General features: G+C 34.1%; 2 protein-coding genes across 2 annotated transcripts; both read left to right on the top strand.

Moving 5' to 3' along the window:
* Positions 1-10,316: 10,316 nt before the first annotated feature.
* On the top strand, positions 10,317-11,824 carry LOC145050282 (uncharacterized). Its single transcript, XM_078998559.1, has 2 exons — positions 10,317-11,309; positions 11,462-11,824. Exons 1-2 carry the CDS (start codon positions 10,317-10,319, stop codon positions 11,822-11,824), a joined length of 1,356 nt encoding a protein of 451 aa, XP_078854685.1.
* Positions 11,825-14,583: 2,759 nt separating this feature from the next.
* Positions 14,584-18,709, top strand: LOC145053760 (putative sulfate transporter 3.5). The gene is made up of 12 exons (XM_079001857.1): positions 14,584-15,252; positions 15,422-15,629; positions 15,742-15,913; positions 16,019-16,084; positions 16,175-16,288; positions 16,375-16,491; positions 16,570-16,696; positions 16,800-17,086; positions 17,752-17,942; positions 18,043-18,122; positions 18,223-18,299; positions 18,403-18,709. The coding sequence occupies exons 1-12, from the start codon at positions 14,925-14,927 to the stop codon at positions 18,550-18,552; spliced, it is 1,917 nt and encodes a 638-aa protein (XP_078857983.1). The 5' UTR covers positions 14,584-14,924; the 3' UTR covers positions 18,553-18,709.
* The last annotated feature ends 774 nt before the right edge of the window (positions 18,710-19,483 follow it).

Here is a 19,483-nt window from a genome sequence, read left to right as displayed (position 1 = left end):
TTCTTCAATACGAATGTAACTAGCGAGTTGAACCAAAGACACCTCCTTTTGATGTTTTATGTTATGTTTGAAGTCTTTCCAGGATGGAGGCAGTTATCAATGATGGTTGATACAACAATGGATTAATCTATATTGATACGGTGCAGTTTAAACTTATCATACATGCCAATGAGTTCAGTGTATTGTTCAGTAACATGCCCTGAATCGTCTGTCTTATAATTATTACAGTCACTAACAAGAAACTTCTTGCTAGATGCATCCTCGGTGATATATTTCAATTCAAGGGTGTCCCATAACTCCTTGGCGCACAAGACTTCACTATGGATATCAAATAAAGCATCAGAGATACCGTTCAGGATGTGACCTTTGCAGATGTAGTAATCGTTGTCCTACTTATGTCTCCTCCTTATCTCTTCAATTGTGTCAACAACGCCTTCCTCAGCCTCCGCTGGTCTTGGAGTAGTCATCACGTATGCTTCTTTCAGAGTAGTCAGCATGAAGTGCATCGTCTTCTTCCAACGCCTGAAGTCGACGACTTCGAACTTCTCCAGCTTTGCAAACTTTGTGGTCATCTTGTAGATTCAGTCTCCCATCTCCAGGAACAGGAAATATCAGTTCGGTTGTTGGAAAAATAGGTTTTGTAGTGGAGATCTAGATACCACTTTGATCATGAGACACTTTTCGAACTGATATTTCTACCCTATGTCTGGGTTGCAAGAAATTCAGCCTAGGATAATCCAAGAGGAAACTTATGATACTAGGAACAGAAGTCGTAAGCCAAATTACTTGAAGGTTTCTATGTTTATTTGATGAAAACGAGAGCTTAAGAATTTTTTGTTTCTCTTCTCAAAGAGAAGATTCGTTTATTTAATAAATGAGATTAGGGTTTTTCTTAGGGTGGGCCATCATGGGTTGCTTTTGAAGCAAGCCAGCGAGACCCTAACCAGGGGCTTTATCCTTTGAATCCCACTAGGGGCGTTGACCCTAGATCTCGCCAAAGGGACGCCGCCCCTTTGGAAACCCCAGACCCAGGGGCGCTGCCCCCGGACCCCCGACTTGTCATCGAACCCGCTTTTAATTCGATCTTATATATGCGTGCACTCCACACAAACTCGTGCATATATTAGAGCACCGAAGCCCCTTAGCTCACATGTTAGTTCCATTTACATAAAATGACATGGTGACACTAAAATCACCAACACGCTAATGACCGGCAATCGATCGTTGATTAGCTCAGGAAACCCATGGATTATGTCAATGATTTTGCATTAGCGAAATAATGTTTTGTTGTCAGGTATGGCCGTTATCGTCATTTATAGAGTGTCTGTTGACTACCAACTATTTTATGTTAAATCTTTGATACTCTATAAATAAATTCACATATGAAATTGAAATAATATATTACAAAATCAAAATTCTTAGAATTATATGTCCCATTAGTGTACAAAAACTACCAAAATTAAATATTCAAAATATCAAAATCAAATGACATATGTAAAAGTATCAAAATGGATAGATTGTTAAAAATATTAAGGTCTCTCGTGGATGGATTGCTTTTTAGGAAAACTTCTATATTTTTATTATATATCTTCTTGACTTCTTGCCTTTTGGCCTTCATTTCTTCACGATAAACTACGGATATGAAAACAAAAATATAATTAAACAATAAATATAAAATTTTATAATGGGGTAGGATGATATGATAAACAAAGTAAAGCACTTGCATTTGTGGATTTGGAATAATCATATCAGTGTAATGGAAAATGGAAAATGGAAAACGGAAAATAGTGTTGGGATGTATTTTCTAGGTTTTGCAATAATCATAAGCTTATTAAACCTACAACAAAACCAAAAAGTAAAAAACAAAATATGAAATACTAACCAAAATATATTATACCTTTAAGACGTTATTAAGTAAATTATATGTGTCTTACGTGTTTCGGGTGCACTAGTACATTTGCTCATTTACTATCCCTAAAAAAAATATAATACATTGTTTATCATATAACACTCACTATGAAAAATGATAATTTTATTACTACAACAACAACAAACAAGTTATAAGGCCTTCTGTAATACATACCACGAAAGGCTTTGATGGTCACGATTCTGGTTCATGCACACCAACCCAGACCCTCGTGGGTTGTTGTGGTCGTGGTCAAAGGTGATGCCAACCACAAATTATAACAACCAATGAAAACCAATTAAGTATTGACTCTTCCTTTGACCATGTGTAACGGCTATTTGGGCATTTATTTTTATTTTTTACATATATAAATATCACTATAAACCTTACCACTACAAACCTTCTTATATTTCACACAATTATTCTCTTCTGTTATTCAAGTTCACATATTTGTGTTGCTTTGCTCTTTAAAAAACCATGGCTCCCAAAAAGATGAAGTGGTCAGAAAAGGAAAGAAGAGAACTTAGCACAAGGATGAGTATTGGTTTCAGAAGATGGAGATAGTCAAATTTCTAGAGATTTTTTGGGAAAAGTTCAACGCGTTTTCTATGGCTTAGTGGGTTGTCCAAGTCGAAATCTTTATGAAATATGTTCAAAAGTAGCGCGATATGAGGGTTAAATGTTGCGAGATCGATGGAATTTACAACTTTGTTATAAAATATATATAAGAAGATGATATCGATGTCGTTAATGTATCCATTGATCAATACGAAAACACTAACCACATACGTTTTGCATATCCTAAAGCTTGACAAAAGTTGAAGAATTCATCGATATAGATAAACATTGTTTAAAATAACGTAGGGTTAAGGGTGGTTGTTTGTGTTTGAATTTTTTTTATGTTTTTTTCTATTTTATTTTAAGTTGTCGTCTTTAAATTAATGTAATGTATTTTTTTTAAATAAAAAACTAGTATAAAAAATATATGTTTTTACTATATTTTCATTCTATCTTTTTTAATTAAATTCAAATAAAAAAATGATGTGGAGTGGTGTTAGTGGTAGGTATCCAATGGTTTTAGTGATAAGATGTGATGATGAGCTAGAACCCACCACTATAACGGTTAGTGGTGGGTATCGCAGATGACTCAATAGCCAATGGGTAGGGGTCAGTTTTTTGGTAGGATTCTGACTTTTTGGAAAAGTCATGATTGTTTATCGACAGTTCCTCGCGGGGTGCTTAGTGGATCCTTATTCGTAATTGCAAGATCGGTTTCAAGTGAGTTGAGTTGACGGTGGTAGAGTTAGTTGTAGGAACCTTAGATGAATTCTTAGTTAAATTGTACCCCCTGAGTGCATGTGAGTATGTATGTTGCCTAAGATTTTCTTATGGATTAACCACTGATACGCTCGTGGGAGTGGTGGGATGGTGATGACTTAGCAGGAAGTCAAGTGTGTATCTGGGAATTTTTAGGCGGTTTTTGAGCTTGGGTTGGGTTGCAATTCTTGATCGAAATATTTTGAGTATTGTTATACTCGGCCGGGTGGTGTTCCTAGTTAGAGACTTGGGATAAGTATGAAGAGTGGATGATCATCAGCTAGTATGTTTGTCCTCGGAAATTTAGGTTGATGGATTCCCGCTTCTTTGAAGTATAAGTCAGTTAAGTCACAACTACGAGATTTCCCCCATTTAAGTAGTTTGCTATGAGTGGGTTCATACAGTTGGGGAAGGGGAGATGGTTATTGCAGTATAATACTTTCAAGTGTTTGGATTGTTGCAGACATCAACTGGGATCTACATGGTCTCTCGAGTTTTTCAAATTGGATGTGTTGATGTTATGAAGCGATGGGGAAAACGCATGTGAATATAGTGTTAGTATAGTTTTTCGAAATTCCAACCAACTCAGATTTCAAGGATGAAATTGAGTTTAAGTGGAGGAGAATTGTAACACCAGGTTTTAGTAATGTTCTAATTACAAGATGTTGGGCCGAGATTTGCTCAAGTGAAGGTGTTGGACTTCAAAGGAATAGGGTTTAGGCCTTTTCGGATGTTGGTAGTGTTGGATTAAGTAATTAAAGCCCTCAATCTGTGCCTAGAAGCAAACGGGTAAAATTAGAAAGGTGATATTTTTGGTTTCTTGCATGAATTAAGGATTTTAGTTTGATATGTTTTTAGTCCAAAGTAACTAAATAAGATTGTGGGGCTTGTCAATACCTTTTCGTGCATATAAAGAACGTCGAAAACGAAGTTGAAATGAAGAAGTTATGGTTGTTTGAAGTTGAGTTGGAAATGGAAGCATTGCACTACATAGGGCGTACTCTAAGTACGTAGGGCGTAATGGTTGAATGGTGGGACGCGTTTTAGTGGGCTATGCATGGCGTAGCCTATGTTATGTAGGGTGTAATTGCACTTAAAAACCCTAGTTTCAGGGTTTTGATCCCTATTTAAGGACTCTAACCCCTTGGATTCTTCTTATCATTAGCATCCACTCTCTTGAGCCTAAAAATCAAAACCTTAGCCATCTTGTGAGGATTTTGGAGAATTTAAGTGATTCCTTGTGTATTTTGTGAAGAAGAAAGTCAATGAAGGTGTGCTTGGGGAGTCTAATGCTTGTGGCTCCGGACTCTACTCTTCTTCAACATCCTCCAGGAGGTATAAAGCTTGAACCTTGATGATTCATTTGATAGATCTATCTTTTTATAGGTTTTATGAGCTTTTAGTCCCTTGATCTTGGGTCTAGTGAGTATGAGCTACTCCAGACCTCATGAGTGGCATTTTCTACCATTTCTGAGCTTGTAGAGTGATAAAAATGGGAGCTTGGTCACTCCACATCCTTCTATGCATGAGTATTTGGGCATTTGAGTGTGATTTGGACTTGAGATTTGGTATTGTTCTCTTTTAAGCCATGAAAAGGTATAAAGTTAGGAAATTTATCACTCTTGACATTTATTAGGACCAAATCTGAGCAATAAATGGTCGGTCTTTATAGATTAAGAGCTAAAAATGGAAATGGCTTATCAGCATAGTACGCAGGGCGTACTCTAAGTACAAAGCGCATAAGTCAAATGCATTGACCGTTGAATTTTTGATCAGTTTGACATTTGGTCAACTATGAGGGGGTGAGGAATTGGAAGGGCAAAATGGTCTTTTGCCCTTAGAGAAATTAGTCTTAGTCTAAGGACTTGTCAGTTTGAGGTTTTTACCTTGGTTTTGATTTAAGTCTTTTAGTAAATTGATAGTGTGAGGAGTTCGGGTATCAGCAGCTCTAGTTCGTGTTTTCCCTGACAGCTGATTGAGGTGTGTTTTCCTCACTGTACTCGTGGGTCGAAAGCACAAATGTCGGCCCACTAGGTTGTGTTATGTATCCTAGTATATAGGATGTTGCTATGTTGTACTAACCTGTTAAATTGGTAGATTTGTGTGATTACATGTACTTGCTGGTTATTGTTTATCTGTTGCATATGTCGACATATTGGTGGTTGGGTTGAGGTGGGAGGCCAACAAACCTAGGATAGATGGGTTAAGGTGGTATTGCTTCGTGCGGTAAGCCAACAAACTCTGGATGGTTGGGTTGATGCGATATGCCAACAAACCCTAAGTGGTTAGGTTGAGGCCACGGGCTAACAAACCGTATATGCATGTATTGTAATTGTTATTGTATTATTGTGTGGAGTAATTTGGGGGAACTCACTAAGCTTTGGCTTACAGTTTGATTTTATGGTTTCAGGCACATCAGATGACTGGGCTAGGCGAAGACGTAATTGTGCACATCATCCTTGGATATTATGTTGATAAATGATTTTGGGAGATTCTAACTTATAACTATGTCTTTTTGGAAACAATGAATTGAATGAATTATGAATTATTAAATGATTTTAAAAATGAAAATTTTGTCATGTTTTTGGGATGTTGCAGGCTTACTAGCGATTGGGCTGACTTTTTTTTTCTTATACATATAGTAATTTACGTTTAATATATATAAGTTGTATTTTAAAACTTTTTAAAATACAAGGTTTAAAATTAATTATTAAATTTTAAATTAAAACAAATTATGATTTAATCTTTATCTTTTAATTAAATTAATTTAAATCATTTGGGGTTTAAATAATTATTTTCAATCAAACTACTAATTAAATCATTCAAGTTTAATCCTATAACCTTCTAATTTTCAAAAATTAAGTGATAGGGCTACCAGGTTTTAATTATTCAAAATTTTAAGGCATTCAAAATAATAATTAAGGAAACTAGAAACCCTAGGAAACCCTAAGGCAATTTTGAAAATAAGGGGCAGAGGCTAGGGTTTCAAGAAACCATAGCCAAGTCGAAATCTTCAAAGGGATAGGGTTTATTTTCGTTAAACCCTAATTTTTGATCCATTCATATTACACACAATTAATAGAAAATAATGGCTCTGATACCAATGAATGAATTTATAGGTTATTAAAATACATATGAAGCGAAAATCTTAACCCTTAAGTACACATGCAACCTATAAATGGTCTATGTTTTCTCTAATTGATAGCAATAAGCTATGAACATCAAGAACCCTAAAGGAAACCTATTATAATCTAAATATGCATAGGATTAGGGTTACATACCTTTAATTTGTTGTAGTAAATAAATCAATTCAATCTCCTGTGTTTGTTGGTCTTGGAAAGCTAGCATCTAAAGGATGATGCCTTTAATGGCTCACACCGAAAACCAGGAACCCTAGAATGAGGAGGATAGAGAGGAGATATGAGGGAAATTTCATTGTGATGCTTATAGGTATTGTGGTGAACGAAAACTGCAAGCCAATGGGTCATATTTATAGTTTAGTTAACTTCCAAGCAAAGCAAGATTTGAATTAATTAAATAATATATTTAATCCTAATTCAAATCATTTCTTTTTATGCAACCAGGAGGCTTCCAGAAACCTTAGGAAACCCTTCAAAATCTTCCATACCATGGAGGGTTCTAGAAGTGCTTCTGTTGTTCAACTATTGAACAATTACAATTTACCCTTTGCAACTTTTATTAATTCTAATTAATCCCCAATTAATTTCAGATTTATTCTGATTAATAATTAATCAATTCTAATTGATTTCACATTAATTTATTATCATATAAATAAACAAATTAATTATTTAACAATTGATCTCATATTAATTTATTAATCATATAAAAAATCAACAATTCAACTATCTATTTCCAATTAATATATCACATAATATATTAACAGATCATTTTTCTATAATTTCCAATTAGTTTATTAATTATATAATAATCTAATAAGTTATACTTCTCTCTCCTAATATCATTTCTAGCTATTGCTAGTTATGAGGATAACCCAAAAAGGAATTTGTTTTTAACTACAATAATATACCAATTTAGTGATGAACTTAGACACCTTAATCCAACATTACTACTATCCCCTTTAACTTCGTGTCTGCTTCTCCATATCTTTTTAACCCTAACCAAACCTTCATAACTAAGACACTTGACTTGAAGTCATGAATCAACAATGATGGGTGTAGAGGTAGTAGAATTGACGATAATTGGGGCAGGTATGGCTGAAATCATCAATGTACGGGGTTGGGGCGCCAAGAGCCGATGTTGCGGTGTAGGAGGTTAAGAAAATAGAGATTTGGGAGAGAGGCATATGGGGGATGAAAAATGGGATGAAATTGAAGATCATCGAAAAAAATGAGAGGGAGATGAAACCAGTGACCAATTTCACTGACCATTTAACGATGAATCTTTTCGTTGCTAATCCCTCTCTAGTCCCTTGGTAAATGGCTAGTAAATACTTATGTCACTGATTTTGTCGGTGTACCTTTTATTCTTGTAGTGGTACACTCATGATTTGGAATCTATAATTAAATGTTAATCACTAAGATTTAAGGTGTTTACTGAACAATTACAGATGATTACAAAAATCATACCCTTATCAATCACACTCGTTCAATGAATCTCATCAAAAATTAAAATTGAATTTGTTGGTTTGTTTGTATAACTTAAAGTAAATTGCACCAATTGTCCATGTGTTTTGGGGTAATATTCATGTTTTTTTGCCTAACTTTTCTTTTTAATTCAGACGGTCTCTATAGTATGTTTTTGTTGCATCTTTAGTCCCTACCACACAGAAAAAAGCTATTTTGCCTTTACTAACTTTTTTAATAAATTATTAATTATTAATTATTTATATTATTAAAAAATATTATGGTCCCCCCCCCCCCCCTTTCATTTCCTTCCAGACTTACCTATTGGCTATTATCGCTAATGCCCAAGTCTCACTCATCAAAAAAAAACCAACACCTCCAGCAATAACCTCTTAAGTTCTTAAGTACTGCCTCTGCGGCAGAATGATCATAATAAATTACCAGCATTTACATAATAGGAAAAATATAACCACCTCTATCATCATTAAAAAGACCAATCGATGTTCAAATCCAAAAAAAAAACCCATATATCCATTAAACTAAGGAATCAAGACCAATTAAAACCTAAAATTCAAATAAACAAATCAATTCATGTACCCGTGAATCAAAAATCGGATTCAACATGGATCCAAACAACAATGGATAAGATACCAAAGAAGTATTACTGAATAAAAATTTTGAGGTGGGAAAAGTGAAGATCTAAATAAAGAAAGAGAGTGAAAGTGAAGACCTAAACAAGAAAAGCAAAGATCTATAATGGATACTAGACCAAAGAAGTACCAACGAACTACATTAGATTATAGATCCACTATACCGACGACCACCATTATAACTGAAATTTCATAACCTTATAGTTAAAATTCGAAAATCGAAGTAGGGATAGGGGTGTTCTAGTCTTGTGGAACAGGAAAAGTGAAGATTGATGTTCTTATAAGTCAGAGTGGATCGAGCAAAGGCGGTCGCAGGGGCGAAGTATATAAAGAGCCAGGAGGGGTTGTGGCCCCCCTGATTTTTTTATTAGAATTGCTAATAGTCCATATATTTTTTTTTTATCCATATTAGGCTTAGAAATTAAAAAATTGGGCTTTGGCCTCTCCTGTGCTTTCCAATTGTCCAAATCAAACAAAAAACTGATCTCATTCATTCGTCCCTTTTGAAGCCTGAACCCTGCATTCGCTGTTGCTTCTTGCTGTCACGCTGACACTGTTGTTGTCTTGCTGATAAGAAGATCAGTGATCATTAAATAAAACTTATCACAACTGTCTTATTCAGTTATTCTCCAAGTCTGAAGTTCTAAAATGTTTCTGGAAGCCTGCAATCAATTGACGATCAGATTTTTTTTTTTTTTAGAATCCAGAAATCAAAATCTCAGTTATTTATTTATTTTAGAAATCAGAATCAAAAACTCATTAAGTGCAGACAATGCTTAACTATTTAAAATTGTTATTTGTTATTTTGTTAGTTAATTGATTTATATTTTTTTATTGTTAGGAGTATTGTTAGAATGTTAGTTGAATAATTTCTTACAAATAAGATTTGTAGAATTTGGAGCATTGTTAATTAACTGATTTTAGAATTTTGCAAAATTTATAGAAATAAGATTTTTTTTTTTGCAGAATTTGGGTTGTTGGTTTATGAGCTTATGATTTCAATTTTGATTATTACAGATACACTCATAAAAATCTTACAATTTCATGGGAAAGATGAAAACTATTGATTATTTTTTTAAAAGAAAGAATGATGATGAAGAAACTCATAATGAAAATCAACAGAGTAAACGCCACAAAGCTTCAACAAGTGAGCCGCAACCGCGAGAACATGAAAATCAACAAGAGAATGATATTGCTGAAGCTACATAATCAAATCCTAATGAAGTGGATCTTAAGCATCTAGAAAGAGATCCCGCTAAGTGAAAACAAATGTGGGAATATCCAGTTAATTTAAGGGAACAAGTAAGACGAGCTTATATGACTTTAGGGACTTTGCAAATACATCTTTAAGAATATCAAGCTAAAGGTTCAAAGAAACATCTTCGTAGATTTCAATATTCTTGGTTCAACATTTTCCCTAATTGGTTAGAGTATTCTCCAACAACACATGCTTCTTATTGTTTTATTTGTTATATATTTAATGATAAACCAAGTGTGTGCCATGGTTATGATGTGTTTATTGTTAAAGGATTTGACAATTAGAAAAAAGTTAATGGTGGGAAAAATGTGCATTCTTGAAGCACATTGGTTGTTCACAACATAAGAATGTTGTTACATTTGCTGAAAACTTGATGAACCAAGCAACACACATTGAAAATATCACAGTGAAGCAAAATGAAGCACAAATATTGAAGAACTGTTTACGATTAAAAGCTTCAATTGACACGGTTCGTTGGTTGACATTCCAAGCTTGTGCTTTAAGAGGACATGATGAAACGCCAAATTCCAAAAATCGAGGTAATTTTCTTCAACTACTAAAACTTCTAGCATCTTATAATGATGAAGTTGCAAATGTTATTAAAGAATGCTCCTTATAATTCAAAGTATACTTCTGGAGATATTCAAAATGAAATTCTTAGTATTATTGCAAATAAAGTTAGGAAGCATATTCATAGTGAAGTCGGGGATTCATACTTTTGTGTCATGGTTGATGAGTTACGAGATGAGTCTAAAAAAGAGCAAATTGCCATAGTTTTGAGTTTTGTTGATGCAGAAGGGATCATACGGGAAAGGTTCTTGGATTTGGTTCATGTTAGGGATACCTTATCATTAACCTTGAAAACAAATATGTGGAGACAACTTTTGCACTATCAGTTTGATGTTAGCAAAATCCGTGGCCAAGGTTATGATGGTGCTAGTAATATGAGAGGGGAATGGAATGGAATACATGAACTTGTTATTAAGGATTGTCCTTATGCATATTATGTTCATTGCTTCGCTCACAGATTGCAACTAGAACTGGTGGCTGCTTCAAGGGAAATTATTCCTATACACCAATTTTTTACAAACTTGATTTTTATAATTAATGTAGTTTGTGCTTCCAGTAAGCGTCATGATGAGTTACAAAAGGCAAATGCAACTAAGATTGAACATTTATTGGAACTTAGTGAAATCGAATCAGGTAAAGGATTGAATCAAGTTGGGACATTAAGAAGAGCTGGTGATACACGTTGGGGTTCTCATTTTCGTCCCATTTGCAGTTTGCTTAACATGTTTGATTGTACTTGTGTTGTTCTCCAAAGAATAATTAATGATGTATCTACTACTTATTCTCAACGCGGAGATGCTGATGCAGCTTACTGTTACCTGAAATCATTTGAGTTTGTGTTTATTCTTCACTTGATGAAAGAAGTAATGGGAAAAACCGATATACTTTCTCAAGCTCTACAAAAGAAATCCCAAGATATTCTTAATGCCATGGAGTTAGTTTCAACAACAAATGAGAGTCTAAATGATTTCAAGAACAACAGATGGGATTCTTTACTTGAACAGGTAAAAAAATTTGTGATAAACATCAAGTAGATATGCCGGATATGAAACCTCCATATACTTCTACTCGATACCGGCCTCGAAAAAATGATAATCAGTTTACTTTTGAACATTTTTATCGAGTTGATTTGTTTACATCCACATTGGACAAACAGTTACATGAGTTGAATAGTAGATTCAATGATCAGGCGATGAAGTTGTTAAGTCTTAGTTCTACTTTACTTTCAAAAGAACACCCTAAAATGATAAGTGTTGATCAGATTTGTCTTCTTGTTGAGAAGTATTATCCTGAAGATTTTATGGAGCAAGAGAGAATTCGATTACGATATCAGTTAGATATTTTTAATATCGATATGACAAAGAATCCCAAGCTAAGTCGTGTATCAACTATTGCTGACCTATGCAAGGGTCTTGTGGAAACTCAGAAACATGAGACGTATTATTTGCTTGATAGAGTGGTTCGGTTAATCTTGACACTTCCAGTTTCTACTTCAACAACAGAGAGAGGAATTTTGTAACAGCCCGAATTTTCGATAATATTTTTTTCATTTTTTAATTAATAAACATACTTGCATTAACCATAAATTTCATCACAATTGTTTTCAAATCCACCTTTATTACATTTTGTTTAAAACATCAGAGTGTCCCAAAAGGTAGTAATGAAAGAAGAGATAGAGTGCACGCCGTGCCATCACGCCTTGCCCTTGCCCTTGGGCTCAAGTGTACCTAAAACACATCCACAAACGGTAAGCTTGAAAGCTTAGTGAGTTCCCTAGGACACACCCACACATAAGCACAAAGTATCTCATACATGCTAATCGGCCATAAAAACATATAAACCATGCAAACAAACACATAGGGAAGCCCTGGAAACCCTCCAGGGTCTTACTCCGGGTGCCATAGGAACCCCCTCATGGTCTTAGCCCAACGCCTCGGGAACCCCCCGAGGTCTTCAACCTAGGACGCTAAGGAAACCCTCCCAAGTCTTATACCTAAGTGCCCCGGGAACCCCCAAGGTCTTCCATACCAACATAATCACAAAACACATAGTTTCACAGAATGGCTAACACGTAACACATCTCATATAATGGGTCGGCCTTGGTGCCTTAGACCCATGGGTATGGTGAGGAGACTCACCTCCGTTTGCTGAAACCAAAGTTGCTCTCCTAATAATTTGGAATCTCACGGGCTGGATAATAGTATTAATTAATATTAGATCCTTAAATTAATCAAGAGGGAAAGACCCAAGCCCCAACCCTATTCATGCGAACCAATTAATATTTCTTTGAAAATGGGCCCAAAGTCCAAGTCCAAAATCACTAATGGGCCTCTTGGCCCAATAAGGCCCTCCCAAAAGTCCATGACCCAAATCCAAAGATACAACCCATATTTCACATAATGCAGTCAGCCCAAATACCAAGTTGAGGCCCAAAAGTCGCCAGCCCCAAAACAGGAACGACCCAATCTGTCTTGCGTACGCTTAGTGTACCTCTTTGGTACGCGCCGCGTACTGGGCTCCCAAAGGCTACACGTAGTGTACACTGAGTACACCCGACGTTCGCCCGAGTAAGCACTTTCCCCATTAAGTGCTTAATATCCCATTCTTTTACGTCTAAAAGCTAGATCTGAGTTCTTTAACACGTCCTAAGGCATAAAGTTGCTAACTTTATGTATTTGCATGTTCCTTATACCTCCAAAACGATCATCAAGACCTTCCCAAGGTCTTTAACTCATGCTCAAGGTCAAGACTACCACCAAGATCCTATTTTTATGCTTCTAGATGGCTTAAGGACCCCATATCTGACTTTTTAATCAAAAGGGGATGACCAAGCCAACAAATGAGGTCCAAGGCTCATCAAAGGGACCAACTACAAAAACCCTAGCAAGATCTAAAGAAATAAGAGGAAAGATGCAAGCTTTTTACCTCCAAAAGTTTTGAAAGATGATTATGATGCAAGATCCAGAAGCACCTACTTGATCCAAGCTTTCTTCACCAACTCCTCCTCTTTAAATGGGCACTAAAGACGACACATACACACTTATAAGGCTCAAAGATGCTCTCTCAAGGTTTCCAGAGGGGTAATAACGTTTAAGGGCAGTGGAGGCTCTCTAGGGTTCACTCCAAGGAGCTTAAAGTCGTTTATATAGGCCTCAAGTTCAAGAATTAGGGTTTTGCTTCTCTGGCGCGTACGCCCCGCGTAGCTCATGGTATACCCAGCGTACCCCCAAACACCCGCGACCAGAAAGGGACGTAGTACGCTAAGCGTACACTTAAGTACGCCCAGCGTACTAAGGGACCATTTATGCCAAAAATTCTTATTTAAAGGTTCCAAGACATACCTTTATTTTTCTCGGATGTAACAATTTTCAGCAATGAAAATATTCAAGAACCGCATTCGCAATAAGATGTCAGATGACTTTCTCGCAAACAACTTGGTGGTTTACATAGATAGAGAAATTGCTGAAAACATTGATACGAAGTTGGTAATTGATGAATTTAAAGACCTTAAAGGTCGTCGGGATGAGTTGTAATTCTTCTTCCAGTTATTTTTGGTGTTTAATTGTTGAAAAAAAATGGTTTCTTTTTTTGTGTAAGAACAGTAATGTATTTTTTGGAAGTAATTTTTAGGTCTTTTTGGTGTTTAATTGCTAATTTTTCTTTTGGTTTTTTCATGTATAAAAACGTTAATTTTAGTTTCTAATACTCCCCCCCCCCCCCCCCCCAAGTCAATCGTTCAAGCTCCCAGGGTCGACAGTGGTCTAAAGGTCTCTGGGGGTCGCATCGGCTTTGGGGTTTTATGGATGAGTTTGGAGAGAGAGAGAGAGAGAGAGAGAGAGAGAGAGAGAGAGAGAGAGAGAGAGAGAGAATGTTTTTTTGGTTCTCAATGGTTTGCTTCAAAAACCAAGGGTAATAGTTCATGAGTTCTGAGGCGAAATCTACACATGTGTTTCGTGTTTCTCTTTTCTCTTGATAGAGAGAAGAGGAGGCATAGCGTCTCAATGGTTGTTGAAGGTGGTCGTCGGTGGTGGAAGGTAAGAGGTGCTCGTCGACATTGTGGAGGATTCTGGGGTAAGTTTGTAGGGACCAAATAAATTAAATTTTATGTTTCATATGGACCAAAAATGCATTAAAAACATAGAGTGATCTATATTTATTTTTTCAAAATAATAATAATAATAATAATAATAATAATAAGTTGGCGAGAAAAGTCACTAAATGATAAAACCACGTAAACCATTGGTGTAATTGTCGATGAAATTACAATTTCTCCACATAAGAATTGTGTTTTGTAATTGAGACACGAATAGTTATATAATGTAGTGGTAGGCTACTAATATTACTGAATTGATCAACACTATTTTCGCTCTTATGGATAAACATTTTCGTTTCCATCCTACTATTTTGCTGTTGAATCTGTCAACAATCTTCACCCACGAGTTCATTCAGTTTGGATTAGAATCTATATATAGACATTCTTCAATTTTCTCTGGATCTGTCAAAATTCATCGCTTTATCCAACATTTGCACGTATAATTAATACCCAATTCGAACCACTTTCCACTTCTATCACCTCTCTCGATCGATCAATCCATTGAAAATACATAAACAAATATTCAATGATGCCGGTGAGAGGAGGATACGCCGGAGATACAGCTCGCAAAGTGAGCTTCGAGGCACCGCGAAAGTTCACGACGGTGTTCAAATCCCATTTGAAGGAAACGTTCTTCCCAGACGATCCGTTCTACGACTTCAAGGGGAAGTCATTGCCGGTGAAGGCTAAGAAAGCTATGCAATATTTCGTTCCGATCTTCCAATGGCTTCCTAATTACAAGGCGAAGCTGTTCTTGTATGACCTTTTAGCCGGAATCACCATCGCTAGCCTCGCCATTCCTCAAGGCATCAGCTACGCTAAGCTCGCTAACATTCCCCCTGTCATCGGTTTATGTAAGTTTCTTCCGCATTGTTAATTACATGCACCGAAGGTGTTCTACCAAATGCCTCAAAGGATAAATAAATTAATTACAACGTTGATCTTCCTCGAATACGTAGTGTGATTAAACATATACAACGATGATTTCCACTATCAGATCATGATTTCAATTATTATGTGCAGATTCGAGTTTTGTTCCTCCTCTAATCTACGCTGTGTTTGGGAGCTCAAAATATCTAGCTGTTGGAACAGTAGCTTCAAGCTCATTGATCATAGCTGCAACCATATCAACAAAAGTCAACCCAACGGAAAATCCACAACTCTATCTTAATCTCGTATTCACTGCTACACTCATCTCCGGTCTAATTGAATTAGTTCTTGGTGTTTTCCGGTGAGTATTCATGTTCATTGACATTTCACACACACAAACTTCAAATTCATGCTTCATATATAACTAATCATTTGATTTGATGTCAAACATTGTTAATTAAATTTAATTACAGGTTAGGAATTCTGGTAGATTTCTTGTCACATTCTACAATCACTGGTTTCATGGGAGGAACAGCATTAATCATCTGCCTTCATCAATTAAAAGGCATTTTTGGTTTGAAGCATTTTACTCCACATACTGATGTTATATCTGTTATTCGTGCAATCTTCCAGAACAGAAAAGAGGTATTAATTAATTAATTAAAAATGATAATCACAAAAGAAATAACAAAAACAATAATTTAACATTATGGTTTTGTAATTTTTATTTATTTATTTTTCGTTTATCAGATAATATGGGAAAGCACGCTTATAGGTGCAATCTTCCTAATCTTTCTTCAGCTAGCAAGATTTGTAGTAAGTGTCGAACATATTTTTATCGATTGATTTATAAAAGAGTGATTAATTATTGCTTTAATATTATTTTATATTTATTAATATTTTCAGAAACAAAAGAAACCGAAGCTATTTTGGGTTTCAGCAATAGCTCCAATGTTTGTTGTCATAATTGGATGCGTCTTGGCATATGTATGGCATGCAGAGAAACATGGCATTGCAATCGTATGTCGAATTATTATTTATATTTAATTTAATTAATGAATTTAAAAATAATAATAATAAAGAAAATCTTAAATATAATTTTACAGGTGGGAGAGTTGAAAAGGGGAATTAATCCTCCCTCTCTGAAAAATATAGATTTTGATCGGAAATATATAGCAGCACCTCTTCAAGCAGGATTTATAACAGCCTTGGTTGCTCTTGCTGTAAGTATACATTTAAAATAATAATAATAATAATTGGATAATATATTTTTATTTATAATATAATTTCGGAATTTAAAGGAAGGAATAGCAATTGGAAGAAGCTTTGCCATATTGCAAAACGAACAAATCGATGGTAATAAAGAAATGATAGCTTTTGGCCTTATGAACATTGTCGGATCCCTCACTTCTTGCTATTTAACTACAGGTTACTCACCAAAATATAATTTTTTTTTTTAATTTCTCAATTAATTTATTCAAAATGGAGGAAAGTTTTATTAAACTAATTTTCCATTTTTTTTTTATTGTAGGGCCATTTTCGAAAACCGCAGTGAATTACAATGCGGGGTGTAAAACACAAATGGCAAATGTAGTTATGTCACTATGCATGATGCTAACATTATTATTCTTAGCACCACTGTTTAGTTACACTCCTCTTGTTGCACTTTCGGCTATTATAATGTCTGCAATGCTTGGTCTTATTGAATATGATAAAGCTTACCATCTTTATAAAACCGATAAATTTGATTTCATCATTTGCATGGCTGCTTTCCTTGGTGTCGCCTTCGTTAGCATGGACGTTGGCCTAATGTTATCGGTACTGTTTTTTTTTTTTTTTTTCTAATAATTTTTTATCTACTTGATTGTCATGTTGACAGAATTGGACTCGACATGACAAAATATGATAAAATTTGATTGGACTGAACTATACAGGACTATACAGTATCCAGAATATGATAGACTTTTTATGGTTGTTTTAACGATAGCCGAGACATTTACAACTTTTCCTCATTTGAGATTTCATAAGCACTTATTCTAGAAAACTATAAATCTTGTCTTTTACTAAATATGGATAAAAAAGCTTTATGGGTTAAGCCAAAGAAAATCAAAGTGTATTAAGACACTAACACTTACCTATTTATCTTTATTCTTTTTTTTTTCTCCCAAATCCTTGAATGTTAAATATGATAAATATTGTTAAAATCAATGAACATTGTTAAAATTGTCTTTCTGTAAACATAACATAGTCATCTAGTTTTGGTTAGACAGTTTATAATGTATAGAAAATCAACAGGCTTTGTGTATACAACACTTTATCCACAAAAATTATTACTCGTTAAAACTTAAGTTATTTTTCCCATTCATGTCTTAGTAGAGAAAAAAAAAGATATAAACCACAGGTTTGAGCCCAAATGCAATATAACTTGTTCTATCATGAGTAACAAACATACCGTAAATAAATGTTTTTTAAATTTTTTTTAGGTGGGATTGGCATTGGTGAGAGCACTTTTGTATATAGCTAGACCGACAAGTTCGAAGCTTTGTAACATACCAGATACCAGTTTATATCGTGATGTAGAACAATATCCTGATGCCACTGACGTTTCTAAGACTGTAATTGTACAAATTGGTTCTCCAATTTACTTTGCGAATGCGGGTTACATGAGGGAAAGGTATAAATTCTTAATTCTCATTTTAATGCGTATCATAAAATTTTAGAAACTTAATGTTAAAATATTACTATTTTCTTAATGATTTTGGACTATTTTGAAGGGTTTTGAGATGTGTTAGAGATGAAAAGGCTAACCGACTTCAAGGAGATGATGTTGAGTATGTTTTATTAGACTTAGGAGGTAAGATCCAAAGCCCATAGGATTTTTCTTCTATTAAATTTAAGGAATTATTTATATTCATTTATTAGAATATTGTTAATCATTATTCTGGTTTATTTAGGAGTTTCATCGATTGACATGACGGGGGTTGAAACCCTAGTTGAAATTCGCAAAACTCTAGAAGCCAAATATATCAAGGTGATTAACAACCCTCAATTTTAAAGATTAATTTCTTTTTGAACAAAATTTAAATATTTTACGACTAATTTGTAATTATTTATTTTTGTTTTTTAATATACAGGTTGTCTTAGTAAATCCGAGACTTGAAGTGATGGAAAAGTTAATTGTGACAAATTTTATAGAAAAAATCGGGAAAGAACGTGTGTTTTTATCAATCGAAGATGCTATCGAAGGATGCAAATTTTCATTATCACATGAAAGATATTTGTAGCAAAGAAGTTGATGATGAAAAAGAAAGTCTTTGATTTATTTGTAGTGCAGGAATTAGCTGAAAAGAACAAGTTATATTTGTTATATGCGTGATTAATTGTAAATGCACGAGTCATTCATTATTTGTTGCAATATAAAGTTTGTTTGAAAACAAATAATCACTTATTAGTAAATTGGAAGATTTTTTTTTTTTTTTTTTTTGATAAAAAATAAATAGTGAATGGATTAGATCGAAGATGTGAGTTTTCATTTCTATATTTGTGTAATGTTCTAAAGATTAGCTAAAAGACTAGCACGTAAACAAAAATGTAGGAGCAAATTTATAATTGGTTTATAAAAACCATGTTTGATAAAATTAACCCACAAACTAGCAGAAATATATAAACTAATATAAAACCATGGCATGTAGAAAATTAAGATTTTTATAACTAATTAATGATAATTAATGATATATTTGGAAGAAATTTTAAAAAGTTCGAGTAGTTCATTGAAACGTTATTTTGAATAATTTTTTTTAAAAACTAGTTTATAAATAGTTTTTGGTTTGATAAAAATAACAACACCAAAAAAATATTAAAATACAAATTAAGAATATTAGTTAATCTTAATAACATTTAAGATCTTTTTTTACGTGTCTTTAAATTTAAAAACTAATTGTATAATTTGTTTATGTTATAAACTATTTTATAATCCGGGTGAACCATGATTACAAAATTAATTAAACTTTCATAGTAAAAACTAAAAATTATTAATCACTTATTTTAAATCAATTGTTAATTAATAGATATTTATTTAGTTATATAAAATTATAATCGTTGATATAAATGAATACGTGAAATTATATCATCATATAATATGTATTAATGTTATTTTAATTTTTGTTTTAATGTTATTAATTTAATTTAACGGAAATTTGAAATGAAAAATCAATA

Source organism: Lactuca serriola, chromosome 5 (genome assembly GCF_051521515.1).
Source record: "Lactuca serriola cultivar US96UC23 chromosome 5, Lser_US96UC23_V15, whole genome shotgun sequence".
NCBI classification, from domain to species: domain Eukaryota; kingdom Viridiplantae; phylum Streptophyta; class Magnoliopsida; order Asterales; family Asteraceae; genus Lactuca; species Lactuca serriola.
This window is presented reverse-complemented; position numbering and strand designations above follow the sequence as displayed.